The 19053-nt window shown below is 42.4% G+C and overlaps 1 protein-coding gene across 1 annotated transcript in view; it reads right to left on the reverse strand.

The window, feature by feature from the left end:
• The window catches only part of ARHGEF28 (Rho guanine nucleotide exchange factor 28), a 364650-nt gene that overhangs the window by 171467 nt on the left and 174130 nt on the right, over nucleotides 1-19053 (reverse strand). The window contains exons 8-9 of the mRNA XM_056112429.1: nucleotides 8415-8467; nucleotides 7783-7843 (exon numbers count right to left, since the gene is read on the reverse strand). Of these exons, the coding sequence (XP_055968404.1) occupies nucleotides 7783-7843; nucleotides 8415-8467 (114 nt within the window). The remainder of the gene's footprint in view (nucleotides 1-7782; nucleotides 7844-8414; nucleotides 8468-19053) is intronic.

A 19053-nucleotide genomic window follows, 5' to 3' on the forward strand; every position in this document is an offset into this window, starting at 1 on the left:
TCTAACTACCACCACCAGGTGTGGCACAATCACCAAAAACAAAATGTTACTAGCGATAGCACAGCGGGTAGGGCGTTTGCCTTGCACGCAGCCAACATGGCTGACCCGAGTTCGATTCCTCCGCCCCTCTCGGAGAGCCCAGGAAGCTACCGAGAGTATTCGATATGCCAGACACAGTAACAACAAAGTCTCCAATGGAGACGTTACTGGGCCCACTCGAGCAAATACCTAACATTAACTCACTATATTTTGGGGAGCATTTCTGAGCAAATAATTAGCAGAATATTACACCCATCATTATGCCAGACAATGGCTTAGATTTGGGATTCAGAAGTTGTTGGTTGCTTATTTTTTTTAATCAAAATTGAAGAAGACAATTCTACACCTCCAACAGGCTTTTAGTTTCTTCCTGTTTCCTAGTCTGTAGCACATAAACCCCCAAATTCTTTTAACCTATGGGACAAAAGTCTGTTAATACATATTCCAATTGTCAAACTCAGTGGTTTTCAACTGTTTTATCCTTGAGAACTGGCTCTGATCTGCAGACCACTGGTCTAAATACGTAATTCGCATCCACAGGAGAATTAAGTCACAAATATGGAAGTGCAAGCACTCATGACAAGAACACCAAATTGGGCTTATCATACTCAAAATGCCAGTAAGGCATTTGCTTCACCTACTAAAAAATATGTTTAAGAACCTCAACAACCCAAATAAGAAAGTTTCAGTGAAGTGAATAAAAGGAATGAAATTTGAGTAAGAGTTTTCATAAGTATCCAGGCCTTTGCAATGGATCGCCTTGCAGGCTCTTTATTTCAAAACCAAATTACTGGCAAGCTTTGTTTTCCCCTCAAAAGATGACAACTTCTCCGCCCCCTTTGCACTGCTCTTCAGATGAAAGGGGGACCCACAGAAACTTCTGTAGTCTGAAGCATGCAGAAAGATCTGCCCAAAATTAGGCTTGAAAAATTAGATTTCAGAGGGTTCAGAGCTCTGCTAAGCACTTCCTCACCCACTGCCTTCTTTCATGTTTGTATGCATCATTCTGATGGTTCCCATGCATGTAGATACACACTACTTGGTAGCTGTCCACCAGCAGAGGATCGGCTTCCGCTGACACAAGTCCTAGAATTGAACATGATATGGGGCTAGAGCTATAGTGTACTGCTATAGGGCATTTGCTTTAAACGAGTCAAGCTGGGTTCTATCCCCAGCATCCCATATGGTCCCCCAAGTCCTGCCAGGAGTAATCCCTGAGCACAGAGTCTGGAGTAAGCTTTGAGCACTGCTGGGTGTGACTCCCAAACAAATCCAAAAATAAATAATAGAGCTTATGGCCCAACCTGGAACCTTTACAAAGTTTCTTTCTTGAAAAGCAAGTGAACACTGCTTTTTTGTAAGCGTTTATAAACTACTTGTAAGTATTCATTCCATTTACAAATTATTAATTAACATAAGGAGAAAAGATTGGCCTAATGTGTCCTTCTTATTGTAGGTTTGACAAACTGGCACCACTTCCAGATGTCCTGCCCCTGCCTCCCCTGGAACAGCCCAGGGTAGGGGACAGTAAGTGGCTCTGCTACAGTTGAGGAGGAAGTGCTTTCTGTTTGTTCGCTTAAGGCATATTTCCGGGGTCTCTGAATGTTTTTTTTTTCTGAAAAAGGAACACCATGCTACCATTTTTCATCGATTTGCTCGAGCAGTACCCAGTAATGTCTCCATCGTGAGACTCATTGTCACTGTGTTTGGCATATCAAATACCTCACGGGGAGCTTGCCAGGCTTTGCCTTGGGGGCGAGATACTCTCAGTAGCTTGCCGGGCTCCCCGAGAGAGGCCGAGGAATCAATCCCGGCTCCGCCGGCCTGGCTGCGCGCAAGGCAAATGCCCTCCTGCTGTGCTTTCGCTCCAGCCCAGTCAAATCAGCTTGAGACTTTCTACACTAGACCCTCGCCCAACTCCACAGAAATCCAGAATCCTCCAAATGTACAGTGACATGGAGATCTTGAAAAGAGATTTTGTACTTGCCAGCTACAATTCTCTTCTGGGCGGGCTGTTTCTCAGGATCTTGCAAGCATTTCCCTTTTGCTTTCCCTACACTTCCTGTGAGGAGCTTTGTGTGTCTCTGCAACCTCACGAAAGCTCACAAAAGCTCTGTGCCCTCTAGCCTGAGCACACTGAAGCAGCTCCTTCCTTCAGTCGGTATCTCTATCTGATTTCTTCTCCTACCACCGAGTGCGTTAGATGTTGAGTTCAGGTAAGAACTTGGGCTTTCCAACCAGAGTTGGTGTGGGTGTGGGAAAAAAGGGGACGATCTTTCACTGTTGGTGGGAATGCCAACTGGTCCAGCCTTTTTGGAAAAGAATATGGGCATTCCTTCAAAAACTAGAAATTGAGCTTCCATATGACCATGCAATATCACTTCTGGGAATGTATCCCAAGGGTAAAAAAAAAAGCACAGTGGAAATGACATCTGCACCTGTATGTTCATTGCACCACTGTTCACAATAGCCAGAATCTGGAAACAACCCGAGTGCCCAAGAACAGACGACTGGTTAAAGAAGAAACTTTGGTACATCGATACAATGGAATACTATCAGCTATTAGGAGAGATGAAGTCATGAAATTTGCCTTTAAATGGATGGAAATGGAGAGTATCATTCTAAGTGAAATGAGTCAGAAAGAGAGGGGCAGACATAGAATGACTGCACTCGTTTGTGGAATATGAAATAACATAATATGAGACTGACACCCAAGTACTGTAGACATAAGGGCCAGGAATATTGCCCCATAGTTGGAAGCCTGTCTCATGAGCTGGGGGAGAAGGCAGATGGAATAGAGAAGGAATCACTAAGACAATGATGGCTGGAGGAATCATTCAGGATGGGACATGTGTGCTGAAAGTACATAAAGGACCAAATATGATAACTGTTTAGTATCTGTATTGCAAACCCTAATGCCCAAAAGTATAAAGAGAGTATGGGGGAGGGGGAGAGTTGGAAAGGGAGGGGAGGGGGTATAATACCGGGGACATTGGTGGTGGAGAATGTGCACTGGTGGAGGGATGGGTGTTTGATCAATGTATGACTGAAACTCAAACATGAAAGATTTGTGACTGTATCTCATGGTGATTCAATAAAAAAAAAAAGTTGGGCTTTCTTCTGCACACGACATATTTCTCCCTTGTGCCTTTCCTCTGTGTCCTAACACTAAGAGATTTTTCTTGTTCTCATGTTACATCTGAGTAACAATCACAGTATTAAGTGACCCAAAGTATTTTAGGTACTGTGATCCTATCTCTGCCTATGCTGACAATGAGGCTAGTCTATATATTACAGTAAACACTGTGACAAGAAAGATTTTCCCTTCCCTGGCAGAGACTCCATGATATTTGTTCTTTCTTCTTGTGAAAGTCAGTCATGCTTTGTGGAGAACAGCACAGCACCATTCTAAACCGCCTCCTGAAATGGAGCTTAATCATGGCCTGTGATGTTAAAGGAACAAACTAGGACACAAGGATCTTTTGTGTGTGTGTCAATGTGATCATAACTTACTTTTTAAAAACAAAATCAGATGCATAGGGAAAATGCTGGTAGGAAAATGAAACAGCAGCTGCTTTGGAATGTGAGAATTACAGAGATTGCATTTTTTTTTTTCATTTCTACTCTATCTACAATTCCTAATTTTTCTGAAGCTAGAGAAATAGTTCGGGGGTTGAGGATGCCTTGCATCCAGTCAACCCCAGTTTAAATACAAATCCCTGCCACCACATATGGTCAGAGGTTACTCCTGAGAACAGAGCTATGTCTAACCCCTGAGTACCACCAGGTGTGGCTTCAAAATCCAATAAATAATTCCATTTATTTTCAGAATTAATTACTGATATTGGAATAAAGACAGACTCCCAGACCAATAGAACAGAACTGAGAGTCCAGAAACAGATTCTCAAGTATATGAACAGCGCTTATTCAATAAATAAGCAAAGAATATTAAGTGGAGCAATGAGAGTTTCCTTACCAAATTATGTTAGAAGGACTAATCAATTGTGTGTAAAAAATTTAACCCAGACTCTTGTCACACACCATGTACGGAAGTCTACTCAAAACGAATTTAATATTCAATATAAGACCTTAATCCATAAATTATATTGAGGAAAACATGGGTAGAACCTTCATAACATTGACTCTGGATATATCTTCAAGTGATAGCACAGCGGTAGGGTGTTCGCCTTACAAGCGGCCAACATGGCCGACCCGAGTTCGATTCCTCCACCCCTCTCGGAGAGCCTGGCAAGCTACCGAGAGTATTCGATATGCCAGACACAGTAACAACAAAGTCTCCGATGGAGACGTTACTGGTCCTGCTCGAGCAAATCGACGATCAACGGGAGGGCCTTTACTTACTTTACTAATTCAATGCCATCCACTGGTCAAGAAAACAGAAGGAAAAATAGATAAATGGGATTATATGAAGTTAAGAAGCTTCTGCACCACAAAAGAAATGATGACCAGAATAAAAGACACTCTACAGAGTGAAAAAATATTTTCCCACCACTTACAAGACAAAGGGCTAATATCTAAGATATAGAAAGCAGTTGTAAAACTTAACAAAAACAAACAGTCTCATCAAAAAATTGGGTAAAGCGATGAACACAGACACTTCCTCAAAGAAGACATACAGATGGTCCAACAGGTTTATGAAAATAATCTCTGTATATCTGATCATCAGGGAAATGTAAATCAAAACAATAATGAGATATCACCTTACACTAGTGAAACTGGTACACATTAAAAAAGAACAATAACAAAATAACAACCAAAAAGAAAAACAGTTGGGTGTGGATATGGGAGGAAAAGAACCCTTTTTCTCTGATGATGGAAACAATGATTGGTTCAATCCCTTTGGAAAACAATATGGACAAAAAAATAAAAATTGAACGTCCATTTAACCTATCAATGTGACCTATTGGAATCTACCTCCAAGAACCCAAATATTTCATTCTAAAAAGTAATTTACACTCCTGTGTTCATTAAGGCACTGCTCACAGAGCCAAAATCTGGGAATAACCTGAGTGTCCAAGAACAGATGATTAGATAAAGTAACTGTGGCATATATGCACAATGGAATATTACTTGGCTATAAGAAAAGATGAAATCATGCAATTTTCTGTCTGTGAATGGATCTAGAGAGTATCATGCTGAGTTGAAGTTAGTCTGAAAGAGAGGGAAAGATACAGATAATGTTCTCCATCATCTGTGGCATATAAAGAAACTTACTAAGGGAATAACATATGTCCAAAGCAACAGAACCTATAAACTGCTCTACGGGACTGAGCTTAGCAAGTGCATGGTAAAGAGTAGGAGAGGTAATTGTCAGTGGTGGAAGGTAGAATCTGGTAGAGGGTGAGGTTATGGGACATTGTATGCACAAACCCTATCATGAGCGTATATAAATTGCAGTGCTCCAAAGAAAAAAATTTAAACAATCAATTTAAAAATTAATTTTTTTAATTGGGAACGCTGAAACAATGTCTAAGGAATTGGGACCACTCGTGGTGAAACTTGATACCCAGGCCAAATGATTCAATGTCAGGTCTGGTGACAAAATATTGCTAGAATCAGTAGTGCAGGGGTCACCAAGGCCATACCTTGCAGTGCAGGTTGCCAGGAATCAAACTTGGGGTCTTACCCAACCCAAGTATACACGCTTGACTATTGAGCTATCTCTCCAGCCCCAGATTTAATGTCTTAAAAAGTAGACTTCAACCCTTCAACTGCTCCTGTCCCAATATGGTGTGCAGACAGACCACACAAAGACGATATGCCACTCTGAATAATGAAGCCAGCAAAGATCTATTATCTCTCCTCCTCCCCATTTATCAGCATTTCCTTAGAGACAGCGCAAACTCTGAGCACATACACAGCAGCACAACAGCTCTGAAGTGGCAAGTGGCCTGCGGGGAGAGCTGTTCCTGGCTCCAGGCTCCAGCTTACCATCTGCCTACCGTTTCTGTCTTTTTTCTTAAAAAAAAAAAGAAACCTAGGATCATTTTCTATGCATAATATCAAGGGAGTTTTTTTTTTTTTAATCCAAGGAGTTTAAGTGAAGGAAAAGGTGAGTATTAGCACCAGGCATTCTCCTTCACGTTCCTTTTCATAAATCACAGGACTAAAATCAGACTTGTCGGTTCTCCCTCAAAGCCTTCAAGCCCATCCCCCTCCAATGCAGTGATGTGACTGACAAAGCACTCCGGTTAGGTCAGGCGGCTTTCATTTCCCTCATACGTGGCTCCTTGTCTGCAGCAAGTAGACCAGCCTGAAAATGGAGTTCGCCAAGCCTAAAATTAAAAATAATTCTACTATTTCATACTTTTTTACAGCCAGCACTCCTCCCCCAGCAGCGATGTGTCTGGGTAAACATCCTTTAAAGCTAACATTCCTGGGAGCATGATGCAATGTAGAGATGAGACATCCTGTGATTGAGCGAAAGCCCTACTCGGGCTTCAGTGGTTGCAGGACTCATCTGCACAGCAGCACTGGCTTTCATTTCTCCTGCCTCATCCCCCCTGTAGGAGTAAACTAGTGCCCTATCCTTAGAAAAATGGGGCACGTTGCTTGAGGTTCCTGCACCAATTTCCAGAGTGCCTCCTACAAGGAGCTCTGTCCGGCCACTCACCCATGGCTTCTGGCCAGGCTACCAGCAACCCAGCCAACAGGCAGTGAGGGGAATTCCTCCTCACCTGGCTTTGTGCTCTAGAATTCCCGAGCTGTTGTAAGGCTCTGCCACGTGCCTGCACCGCACGCCACCTCTCACTTGGCCTCCCAGCTGTAGGTCCACTTGCCTTGGCTAGGACACTCACTCTGGGCTTTGCCATGCTTTCCTCTGACTTCCTACCAGGCTGGGCACTCTGCCACCACTGCTGCCACCTCTCCCTCTGCAGCTCCTAGGGAAGCTCACTCAAGGACTATGTGGGAGGCTGACTCGGAAGACTCCAACTGGGAAGGTTCTGAGCTTCTCTGCTTCCCACCAGCCAGCCCTCGAGGTCTTCACAGGTCAGCCCAGGGATCAGAGGAGGCACATGCAGAGAGCCCCACCTTGAGAAGCCCTCAGATCCCACCACTCCAGTAGACCCAGTGGCAAGAACTCATTGGACCTGAGACTCACCCTGAAGAATTAGAAAATGCTGAGGGCAATTTGGAAAGTGCCCTCAGGGAGTCATGAACTAGCATTCAGGAGAGCCCATAAGAATACCCAAGCACATGAAGGGGAGGAGGGTTTCTGCGACAGGGCAACCACCCCAGACTCAGGTCCCTCAGAAGCATCTGGCCTGAGGCCAAAGAGTATAATCACATAAGCTCAGATGGCCCTCCCTCCCCAAGTAAGCTTCAAAGGGAAATGGTGGTAAGCTTGGGGGGGTCCTGGTGCCAGGCTGAGCCAAGTGCTACATCATTATGCACCACTGATCGCCACCATTGGCCTCCAACATTTACTTCACAGAAGTTACTTCCTACTTCACTGAAACAAGGTAACATGTGACCATCCCAGGCTGGTGTCCAGCTCAGAGTAAAACTGCTCAGGAACAACTTTGACTGCTCTGTTTGTCTAAGTATGGTTTTAGATAGTAAATAGACACTCCACCCTCAGTATTATAGCTGAGGTTGCAAAGAAAATTCACCTAGGTGAGATTCAAGAAATAGACCAAACAAGATATTCCTTCTGTCTTCTATACACTTAGGTATGGGATACTTCTAAGTGTGCAGGAGAAAGCAATATTTGGAACATACCCAGATCCAGACTATTCTGGTCTTCGTGTTCATTCAGTGGAGCCACTAGACTTTTCATACACTGGAAAAGATGAAAGCAAGGTGGGAATTTTAGAATATGATTTATGTGCCAGGTTAACGTTAATTTTGGTGGACTGGAAAAGAACATGGCTTAAGGTGTGTTCTATGTATCACCACGAGTAAACAGAAAGTGAGTCCTGCATTTAGTAGTAAGATAAGTCGAAAATAAGGAAAAGCTCTGTCCCAAGCTGAAACATGTCTGAAAGCTAGCCACAGGTTATTTTAGTCTCAGAAAACATCTCCCAGGTTTATTCTTGCAAATGCATTGTTGGCAAACATTATCTCCAAGTACAAATCTGTTTTGGAAAATGTTTTCAATCATCTTGCATTTACAGCTATAACTGAGAAAGATAGCTAGGTTTGGCCATAAATATTAGACATAAAATATGTTTGATAGACAAAATTGAATTTTAAGTTATTAAAAATGTAACTAGTTTGAAGTCTTTTTTCTATTTCTATTTTTCTATTAACTATGAACTTTATCCTACTGAATATTTTTTATCTTATTCTATTAACCCAAATGAGAAGTGCAAAACAGAAGAAAAAATAATAATGAGGCAGAAAAGCATTACCTTTACATTCTCCTTTTCCAAGTGTGATCTGTTGTATTCCAGATTTTTAACTTCTGCAAAAAGAATAATTTTCATCAGGATCTGTGAGAGCAGTTTTTGTTTAAAAATAATAATAATAAATAAAGAAGAATTAAATTGTACTAGGAACAAAAAACAGATTAGAAATATAAAGGAGACACGCAAGAGTTATCTTCATGAAGCTAGATTTCCAGCTGGGCTCTTTTTTTAAAAAAGAAAGAAAGAAAGAACGAAAGAAAGAAAGAAAGAAAGAAAGGAAGGAAGGAAAAACAGCTTCTTCACAGAGTAGTGCCCAGAACACAGCTTGGAGCTTCTCAGCCTGCGCTCTGGTTTTATTTGTGTGAACCAAGATGTAAACAAGCCCAGGGGCTCTCACCGGAAATCCTGAAGGGCTGAGTGGAAAGTTCAATAAATAAATGCTTATGGATTCAGAAGTCTGGCTGACCCCAAGGAGACTCTTCAGAAAATAGCCCAGATTCTAAGGGCATGACGCACACCCACCTGAGGAAATTCTATAGGACTCGTTCCTCAAATTCCAAAGCCTTCCGACTCCACAAAGGAGCACAGTTCACCCCAGACCAAGTTTGGCCTTTGCTCTGGCATCAATGAAAGCCAAGAAATGCCAACAGAGCCCTGAGGCTGCAGTCTCTGACAGTGTCAGGCTGAGCAATGCTGGGCCCTGGCAGTGCGGCCAGTGTCCTCTTGCTGAATAAAGACTTTCCTGGAAATATCAGTGGTCATGATGTTCTGAGATGAACAGGAAGGCCCACTTAAGGGATATTTTTTCTGTTATCTCAACTAATTGGTTCTCTTCCTAAAATACTCACTTGCTGGTAAACAGGAGCCACTGCTGTGCAAATAGCTACCAAAACACAGACCCCAGGGAAAGGAAGTGTTGGGTACTCCTGGCAAGACCAGAGGGCGTAAACATCTTCACCCCCAAGTTTTTATTAAAAATGCAGCCCTCTCCTGGACCTCTCAGTTTGCCTGCCTACAACCCTACTTGATATACATTCTGGGAAAGCCCACTCATCTTCCCAGCAGGCTCTGACACTTGTCAGCCCCTACCAACTTTGCTACTTGAATTCATGTAAGAAGTCACTTCAGGTATACTTAAGTCATCTCCAAGGAGGTGTATTCAAGCTCTTCTTGCTGCTTGGAAACAAGGACCAACGTTTTTAACCGTATTTCTACTTTGAAACAAAGCTGTAAGATATCAGTGTGTGTGTGGCTTTTCCAGGACAGATCCTCCTAGGTGAGGGTGGAGCAGAGAAGTCTACACTCCCTCCCTCTGTTGTGGTGTGTTTCTTCAAATGTGCATAACTTTGAACTTGCTTTGCATCAAGTGAGTAAAAGGTATTTGCTCTCCACCATAGCATATTATTCTTGAAAGTGAAACGCATATTAATCAAACAGGTTGCAGTCTCAGTATTGTACAGTTATGTCCACTTACTTCAACAGGGTCAGTAAGGACAAGAGGGTAGCTGAGAAGCGGCCCCCTCGCATCCCGCCACCCTCACATGCACATCCACACAAGGCCTCCAGGTGGCAGCAGAGTAACATCTGAACAAACAGCATGACCAGCAACAAGAATGCCACCATCAGTCACCCTCACCCTTCAGAAGATTAAATGTAATACCCAAGTCCAAAACATGAAACCTAAAAAATTGGGTGGGTGGGGAAGAATATTAACATAGAGTTCACAAAAAAAGGAAGGACAACCAAGAAGCAAAGTTTCTATAGATAGATCTGCAAAGATCTCAGGAATGACATATACTTTATTTTGCCCATGACAGGATATACTCTTAAAGCCATAGCAGAGTATATACTCTTAAGTGATTATAAAGATTCATGTCTGCATTTCTGATAAATTCTGTGTCTACAACACTGCTATAGAAAAACAATGGAGATTTCAAATGAAGAAGTCTATAGAGTCTGATAGATAATACATTTTGTAATAGCAAAGGATGTCTTTAACCCTTATAGTATACTCCTACTCACTTTCACAGTCTTCTAAAAAGTTAGCCTCTATAGGGGCTGGAGTTATAGTACAGTGGGTAGAGCGTTTGCCTTGCATGAGGCCAAACTTGGTTCCATCCCTGTCATCCCATCTGGTCCAACTGTGCACTGCCAGGAGTGATTCCTGAGTGCAGAGCCAGGAGTAACCCCTAAGCATTGCCAGATGTGAACAAAAAAATTAAAAGTTAGCCTTTATAAATGGCCAACTGTCTTTTCTTTCTGGTCCAACACAATTCTGTTTCATTTTTAAATACTGTAAACAGTATTAAAATACAAAGTTTGGGCTATGTCAGTTAAAAAGTAATTTTAGATCTTTTATATCTTCATCCTAGAATCATTAATAACATGTGACTATATATAAATACAGGGTGATCATATATATTTAGTTTCTCTAGGTATATTCAGAACTATATCTGAGAACTTTTAAAGAATTTGGCTCACACTCTACCAGTTTAATTGAATTGCTTCAGGAAAGTTTCTGCTAAATTACTAGGATCCTTTTACACTCGCCCACTGTGGCACCAATTGCATGATGCAATCAAACCACTCATTGCCATAGCAACCTTCAGCAGATAATGATATCAGTAACTCTGGGCCATTCTGTTTTAAAGGTCTGTTAATCTTACATTCAAGGCCCACCCAGCTGTAAGGATTATGCCCAGCAAGTCAGATTTAACAAACTCAATGCACACATTTTCATTGCCAAACTATAAAGAAACAAAATCTCTTAGTATTCATGCAAACAAATGACATAGAACACCAGTTAATAAAGTCTTCCAAACAGGTGAAGTAACTACCTGCTTAATGCTGTATGGAGTTAAAAACTGATCTTCCTCCTACTAGATCTCAATTCTGCACTGGTCTTATGCATAGCCATTTGCAACAGGGGATCACAGAAACGAGACTTGAGCAAGAAAAAGACTCACATGGAAAACAGAGAGCTCAGTAGTCTCCCTGCATACTCCCCACAGTGCAATGGGACTCCTCCTCCAGGAAGGAGGCAAGAAGCATCAGAGACCGTCAGAAAACTGATTCCTTCCAACCCTCAAACGCTCCAATATCCGCATCAAGTGCACTCTGAGTTAGATTGTCAGGGCAACCCAAAGCACAACTAGAAACTGTCCTTTAGCTAGCTCTCCCTGCCCCACAAATGCCCAAAAAACTCGGTGCTATATGCCCTCTGAATCTTGAGTCCTTTTCTGATCAATGGGATCAGAAGGCTGAATCCAAATCCACTTTGACCCAACACCTGCCTCACTAGTACTAAAGTGCTTGTATGATGAAAGCAATCAAATAGGTCTTCTCTCCAAGATTTAGTAGCTCAAAACTGATGAGTTCACTTTGGGTGGACTATGGGTGAGGGTAGGAAGGGAAAGTTGTTTGCTTTTGTAAACTATTTCAAACACTTCCATACTACCTAGTGTCAGCTCATCACAACTTCTGACCTACCAGATTGATTAGATCAGAGGTCTCCTCACTTTTACCTCTATTATCACCCCCATTTTCAGAAAATAAATTATCACTCTGCTTCTCAATCCAAGTCTACCTTATTTCCACGAGAATGAACAACAAACAGAAATCACCGTTCCCTCTCAATTGTGCCTGAGGCTACTACTGCCCATGGTCCCCTCACACACATTGCTCTCCTCCTGCCCCATCCCCATCTTTCCAGCACCCTGCAGGAGGCAGTCTCACCCACCTCGGGGGAACACTGGATCAGACAGGGGAAGGCTTCTTGCACTGCTTCCTCCCACTCCACCAGCTCAGCGAGTCCCAAAGCATCCTGTCATCTCAGGCTGCACTGGTGGCGGGGTCTAAGCCTTTCCTTGGGTGAATTGCTGTGACATTTTTCCTTGTGGGCCTAACTCACAGCTGCAGAGGGATCAAACTAGAGAAACTACTGCTCCTAATCTCTTAATTCAAAGGTTACCATAACACTTGGGACTGCTATCTCAGTATCCAAGGAATTCTTTAAAAGTAGGACTGCTAGGGGCCAGAGAGATAGTACAGCAAATAAACATCTTGCAGGCATGTGGTCAACTCAGGTTCAATCCCCAGCATCCCATAGAGTCCCCGAGCACTTTAAGGAGTAATTCCTGAGTGTGGCCCAAAGCCCACACCCATCAAGAAAGTAGGACTACTAATAGGAATTGCCATTAGGCTTTCCATTTTCAATGTGGACCAGGACAAAGAGTAAGTCGGGATTCCACAGAGACACTGACACATGCCCCGTTTATCCCCGGGCCCATTGGTCTATTCCAGCCAACAAGGTCCACCAGTTCCAACAAAAGGCAGGAAGTACAGCCTGGGAGGGGTGTGCAGGGAGAAGTGTCTGCCCTAAGACAAGGCCAAGTCATGTCCTCACAGTATTTTCATAGCTGAACTCTGCAATCTGTTTTCAGAAATAATTTCCGACACCTCTCCTGAAATCACTTTTTAAAACTTTGAATTATTTGCAACTTGGTTTTGAACCTAAGAAGTAATTGGTTTGGAAAAGTTGGAAAGACTAACAAATAGTTAAATAAAAAATCACTACTAACACTTGACTGGGTCGAGCGATAGCACAGCAGGTAGGGCGTTTGCCTTGCACGCAGCCGAACAAGGTTCAACTCCTCCGCCCCTCTTGGAGAGCCTGGCAAGCTACCGAGAGTATTCCGCCCACACAGCAAAGTTTGGCAAGCTACGTATTCAATATGTCAAAAACAATAACAAAAAGTCTCACAATGGAGACGTTACTAGTGCCCGCTCAAGCAAATCGATGAACAATGGGAGGACAGTGCTACAATGCAACACTTTACTACATACTTGTTTCCTAGATATCTTCGATAACAGCTTTATAGAGATATTATTCACATAACATGCCATGTGCTCATTACTCAGCAGAAATGTAATAATGTACTTAAATATGCTTATATCTAGGAATGGTATATAAATAAAGTAACAGAATTTTTAATGTTTTCATGATGCAGATATTTGACATCACTAGTGTGACTTCCCAGACTCTCTCAAATTCTCATATGGTAAACAATTTAGTCATGAGGAGAAAATGCACCCTCATTTTGAAATGTGTGATTGCAATGATCAATTAAGCAAAAACTCTACATGATTATATTTCAAACCAAGATTATGACATAATTCCTCTCAATTTTATTATTTGACTGAATAAAATGATATAAACCATCTTTCAGGGACAGAAGTAAGATTTTGTTTTCTCAGGAATATTTTTGTTATATCCTAAAGACATTGATTTGTTTCTACTTCAATTCAGAAAATAAAGTGTGTTTCATTATAACTTGAATGTATTGCAAGGACAGCAGGATCCCCAGCTGAGTTTAATGCTTGTCCTTCTTCCAAACCTACTTATCTGACCCACTTGGAGCAAAATATCTCTATTTCAAACTATGATTCTTTAGTTTTATGAGGATCTGGGAGAGGCAAGGAGAAGAATTGTTATTTATGTACAAGAACATATTAATATACAAAATGAGCTTCATATTAGCTTAGTATTTTATCTTTATCCTTGGCCATTTGTTGAAACATGTTTACCATTTTCTGTGGCAGGGAAAGAAAGTGGATTGGCAAAGTCAATCTCTATGGAAAGTTTAACAGAAACAGCTGCAAGATAAAAGAAACCATCATAATAAATCACTTCCAAGGACTGAAAAATATATTCTATGTGTGTTGTACAATTGTTTTGAAAGTGCCCAAATGCCCTTCTTTTAGGTGAAGATCAATTCCCTGAACAGGCATTTGAGGGTTCAAAGAACTGTGTTTCCAACTCAGTAATCCCTGCAGAATCTACTTCCTAACCCCAGCACCTCTTATTTCAGGCTGAAAAGACCAACCTCTTCACTGGACATTGCAGCAAATGCAACCATTCTGAAAAGACAATCAAGTTATGAGTATTAAAAATGGAAGCCTTGATTTCCCAATAATCTCTCATAGGAGACACTGGCATAAGGAGACACAACCGTGCCTCTCCCTACCACACCTCCTCTAAAGAGTGTTCAATCCAAATATCATCTCACCTCATCACCGCGACACCTGGAGCTATGTCCTAATAGTTGAATGCACCTAATTACCACCAACTCCTCTTAAGCCTTCTGTGGTAACTTGCTGAGACCGCATTGACTAAGTTTTGACAGGCAGATACTGGTCAGCGTTTTCTATTTGCATTTTCTCATTCATGTTTTACTGTGAAGCAAGTACTCAATGATATTTCCACCTCACCATTTATTCACACACACACACACACACACACACACACACACACACACACATCCGAGTAGCTTGCCCAGCTTTTAGAAACCAGGCTGAGGTTGCTCAGAGCTGAGGGTTTTAATAGAATCCAATTGTTGCTGATGGCTGCTTTAGCCTTGAAGAGACTTGCCCAAGCATGCAAGCCACTAAAATGCTCCCATGATGAGAACTTAAGGAGACAGCTCAGCCGTGTGGAAGGGACTTCGTTTCAAGGCTCCACTGTTTGCACATCTCCATCACACATATGCCAGAAAGAAACCTAGACCAACAGGCCAAAGACTAACTGGAAAGATGCTTTGTTATGAGTGTGGGGGATATTCTATTAAAAGGCAGGCGAGAGGATAAACTCTAAACCGTGACTGCTTTGCAAGCTGTGTCGCCTCCCATTATGTGACCTTTTCCTTGCCACCATTTCTTCCCCAGCATAGAACGGAGGAAGGCACTTCTTCACACCCCAAAAATGTCTCTCTCCCTGGCCGCTGGAAGACATGTGCTGAGAGTACGTGCTTTGCCCCATTCCAGGGACATGCCCAGAACTACAGTAGTGTCCAGCACAAAGGACAGTGGAAGGAAGGCCATACCTAAAGATGATCAGGGATTTAAGGTTTTGCCTTTTCTTTTTGGTTATTGAAGTCACCAATGTCTGGAATATTGGTGCCGGGCACAGAGTGGTCACTGAGCAAATACTGATGGGATGGAACAATGAATAACCAGTAGGACTCATATCTGCCTGCCTGGACTGTGTCTTTGTGTGAGTAGATCCGTGGCTCTTCCACCTTCTCCAGAGGATCCTGAGGAAGAAGACCTTCTAGCCCAGTGGTTTTCAACCACTGCCCAGTGCTGGTCCATAGGGGAAAAGCTTGAAAACCACTGCTATGAGTTGCTACTCTAGGCCCAAAGAAATCATTTTGCCCAGAACCTATCTAAACCCTATTTCCTTGTGAATGGGAATGTGCAAGAAATATAAGGGAAGAAGCCAACAAAATATAGGACTAGTGATTCAAAAACTGAAATAGAATATCATGCTGAGTTTTTTAACTATGAAAAGAATAAAAGAAAAAAATGAATTCACCTAATCACTTAATCACTTGACTTCCCGTTAATCATCGAGTTGCTCAAGCGGGCGCCAGTAACGTCTCCATTTGTCCCTGTCGCGTGCTAGTGTAGCCCAATGGCGTCTGTTCGTTCTAGGAAGAGGAAGAGCCTCAAACCGATCGTTCAGGATCTTGATGAAGAAGTCTGACCATCTGGTAGGTGGGCGGCCACGCGGTCTTTTGACATCCCGTGGAATCCAGTCGGTAACGGCTCTAGTCCAGCGGTCGTCTCCAAATCTCATTACGTGTCCAGCCCATCTGATTTTTGATGCCTTGGCAAACGAGACAGCGTCCCTGATTCTTGATTGTCGATGGAGGTCGGAACTACAGAACTACAGATTCTTTCTCTCATTTGAGTGAAACGTGATACTCCAAGCATAGCTTTCAATTGTAATGGTTCTATATGATTTATGGTTTCATAATCTCTGTGAGGAACAAACCTCCCAAATAGGACAAAGCAGTGAAGCAGGGTGGGTGAGATGAATGTTTGAGATGAGCATGAGGAGTTTCTAAACCCCTCCACTGAGAGCCTTATTGTGCCAACACTGGTGGCAAGAATACAGGTGAAAGTAAGAGAACAGAAGGAAAAAGTTGTAGAAGGGCAGGAGTAGGAGAGAGGAGGAAGGGCCTTTTCCAAAGTGTATCCCAGTCACCATTTTCACCAGATACTGGGAACCATGAAGAAGGGTTTGTTCATAATCATTTTTTTATTATGGTTACACAGGTTTCTTGATTGCAAGTCTTAAAGAGCCTACAAAGAGGTATCTTTATGCTGGAGCTCCAAGGTGAAGATTTTGTATGCAGTATTTTGGACCAAAGTATTACTACTTATTGGGCCAGAGAATGTTCATTTTTCAGAGTATCATCCAAGATTATTTTTCTGGAACCCAGAGAAAGAGCATATTGCCTGAGTGCATGCTTTTCACGCAGAAGTTCATACCTGGCATATAATCCCCAAAACAGTATTAAATTAAAAAAAAAAAGCCAATGAGATTGTGCTCTTGAGGAAATCCTAAGGTAAAAGATCAAATAAGGACAAATGCAGCAAGGGATGGAAATAATCAGTTGGTGGCAGATTAACAAATACTAATAATTAGTTTATTAGTCTGCATGTATTCAAAATGAGATGACCTTTTGGCCATCTAATTCATTTGGAATAGCTTCCCATCATCTGGGAATACAATTACAATCATGAAATTATGAAAACATAATTGGTTCACAGGCAATAATAAAACCATGTATCACACTAACAGAGACAGCAGTGGAAATCCAGGCTCAGGTTAGTGTCTTTTAATTAATGACAGCTACAAATAGAAGCTTAGAGCATCCCCTCTCAGAGGAGGGACAGAAAAACATGGTCTTTTAGGAATCTCTTTTAATTATATCTCAAATAGGAAGTTTACTTTGGGGTTAAAGGTGGGGGTGGTAAAGTCAAGCGCTTAGTCTTAAAATGTTTTCTCTTCCAACTGAATTACTCCTAAAACTCACTGAATATTCTCGCTTTTGTTGAATACTGCCCTCTGCTGGAATACACGTGCAGTTTCTAACAGGCCCTCAAGAATAATGAAAGACCTTGTCTTTAGAGATGGAGACATGCTAGATGATGCATATGCATTCATTATTGGAGTTAAAGAACTCCATTTATGACCAAATTCTTATTCGTTTATTCGTTTGTTTGCTTGTTTTGGGGGGAACACACCTGGTGATGCTCAGGGGTTACTCCTGGCTCTTCACTCAAGAGTTACTCCTGATGCTATACCAAGGACCATATGGGATGCCAGGAACCAAATGCAGGCCAGCTGTTTGTAAGGCAAGTACCCTTCCTGCTGTTGTTCCAACCCCAGTTTCTAACCAAATTCTTTTACTTAAAGGTTGAGTGACTCTAGTCCAACTGTCAACCCAGTAAATTCAACTGCCTCATAGGTGTTCTATCAATACCATCTGCATTGGATTGCACATCTATGGGAATACATGCTTTGGCAATAATTCTGCCTCCTGTAAGATCTCTCCCAACCAAGGACACCCCAGAAACCTAGGAATGAAGCAAACATCCTCCACCCAGCCCTCAGTCTGACATCCTCCATCTTAGTCAATGTACCCACCTGTTCCCACTGCTACAGATTCTGTCCACCTCTCCAGTCCCCACTGCAAAGGTGTATCCCCCTTTCCTTACTGTCAGCAGCCACTCCTCCAATTCACTCTCCACACTCTTACATGTGACCTTCTACATGAAGGATCTAACGTGTATCAAATGACTTCCAGCGCAGTCAGGGTGGCGTTACAGTGTCTTGTCCTGTTTCAAGCCCTTCCAATCTTCCTTCCTCTCAAGCTATGTTCCTGGCATCACCTACGGGCCTGTATGCAAACATGCAAGCAAGAAAACACATTCCTACATTCTGGGACTGCAAGTGATCTGTATTTCCCCCATGTGTCGCCTGATGTGGGATGGACTTGGCATTGAATATATTTCCACTGTCTTGAAGATCTTTGCTCCAGTAGATTAGAACTCCAGGGCCACCTCCTCCAGAAAGCTTTCCTAGACTAACTTCACCCTCACACTCTGTAGCATTCTCATGTGCAGTTTGCATAGAATTCCTATAGCATTTATCACAAATGCCGTGAGAGATGGTGTTTCTGCCTCAATTCCAGACTTGCGGTCCTTTCAGGACAAAATCTGGGAATCTGAACTTATTTATACTTCCATTTTGTTCCAAATTAGCTTAGATGTGAATTATAGGTGAGAAAATATATACAAGATGATAAAGTAAAAGTTACAAGTTGTTCATTTCTCAGGAGAAGGAGCAAAGGTGAAGGCTTAAATAAGATGTTATTTAAATGCACAAAAATGTGGCTGGCAGCACCCCAGACATTTGCAACTGGTGGGCAACTGAACTCCAAGTTTTCTAACTGTCATTTAGAAGCAAGAAGCCAGGGGCATTATCTTCACAGCAGGAAGAGTAAGCCAGCAGCACAGCAGCAGCCAACGGGCCCCACTGAAAACCAGAAAGAAGTTCTCCTCTGATTTTTGCAGAGAAACCAGGGGATTCCTGAGCACCTCCTCAAGTGGGCAAAGCATGGCCTCTCTCCCAGCTGCCATCAGGGAACATTCGGCCCCTCCCCAGGGCCCACATCTGGATGGAGGTTAGCTGGTCATGCTGAACTGAGGAGATAGTTCGCCACACCAATGTCCAACAGCACAGATATAGCCCTGCTCCAACACTGCTTTTTGGCGGGGAGGACTCTCAAGA

Source organism: Sorex fumeus, unplaced genomic scaffold (genome assembly GCF_029834395.1).
Source record: "Sorex fumeus unplaced genomic scaffold, SorFum_2.1 ptg000018l, whole genome shotgun sequence".
NCBI lineage: Eukaryota > Metazoa > Chordata > Mammalia > Eulipotyphla > Soricidae > Sorex > Sorex fumeus.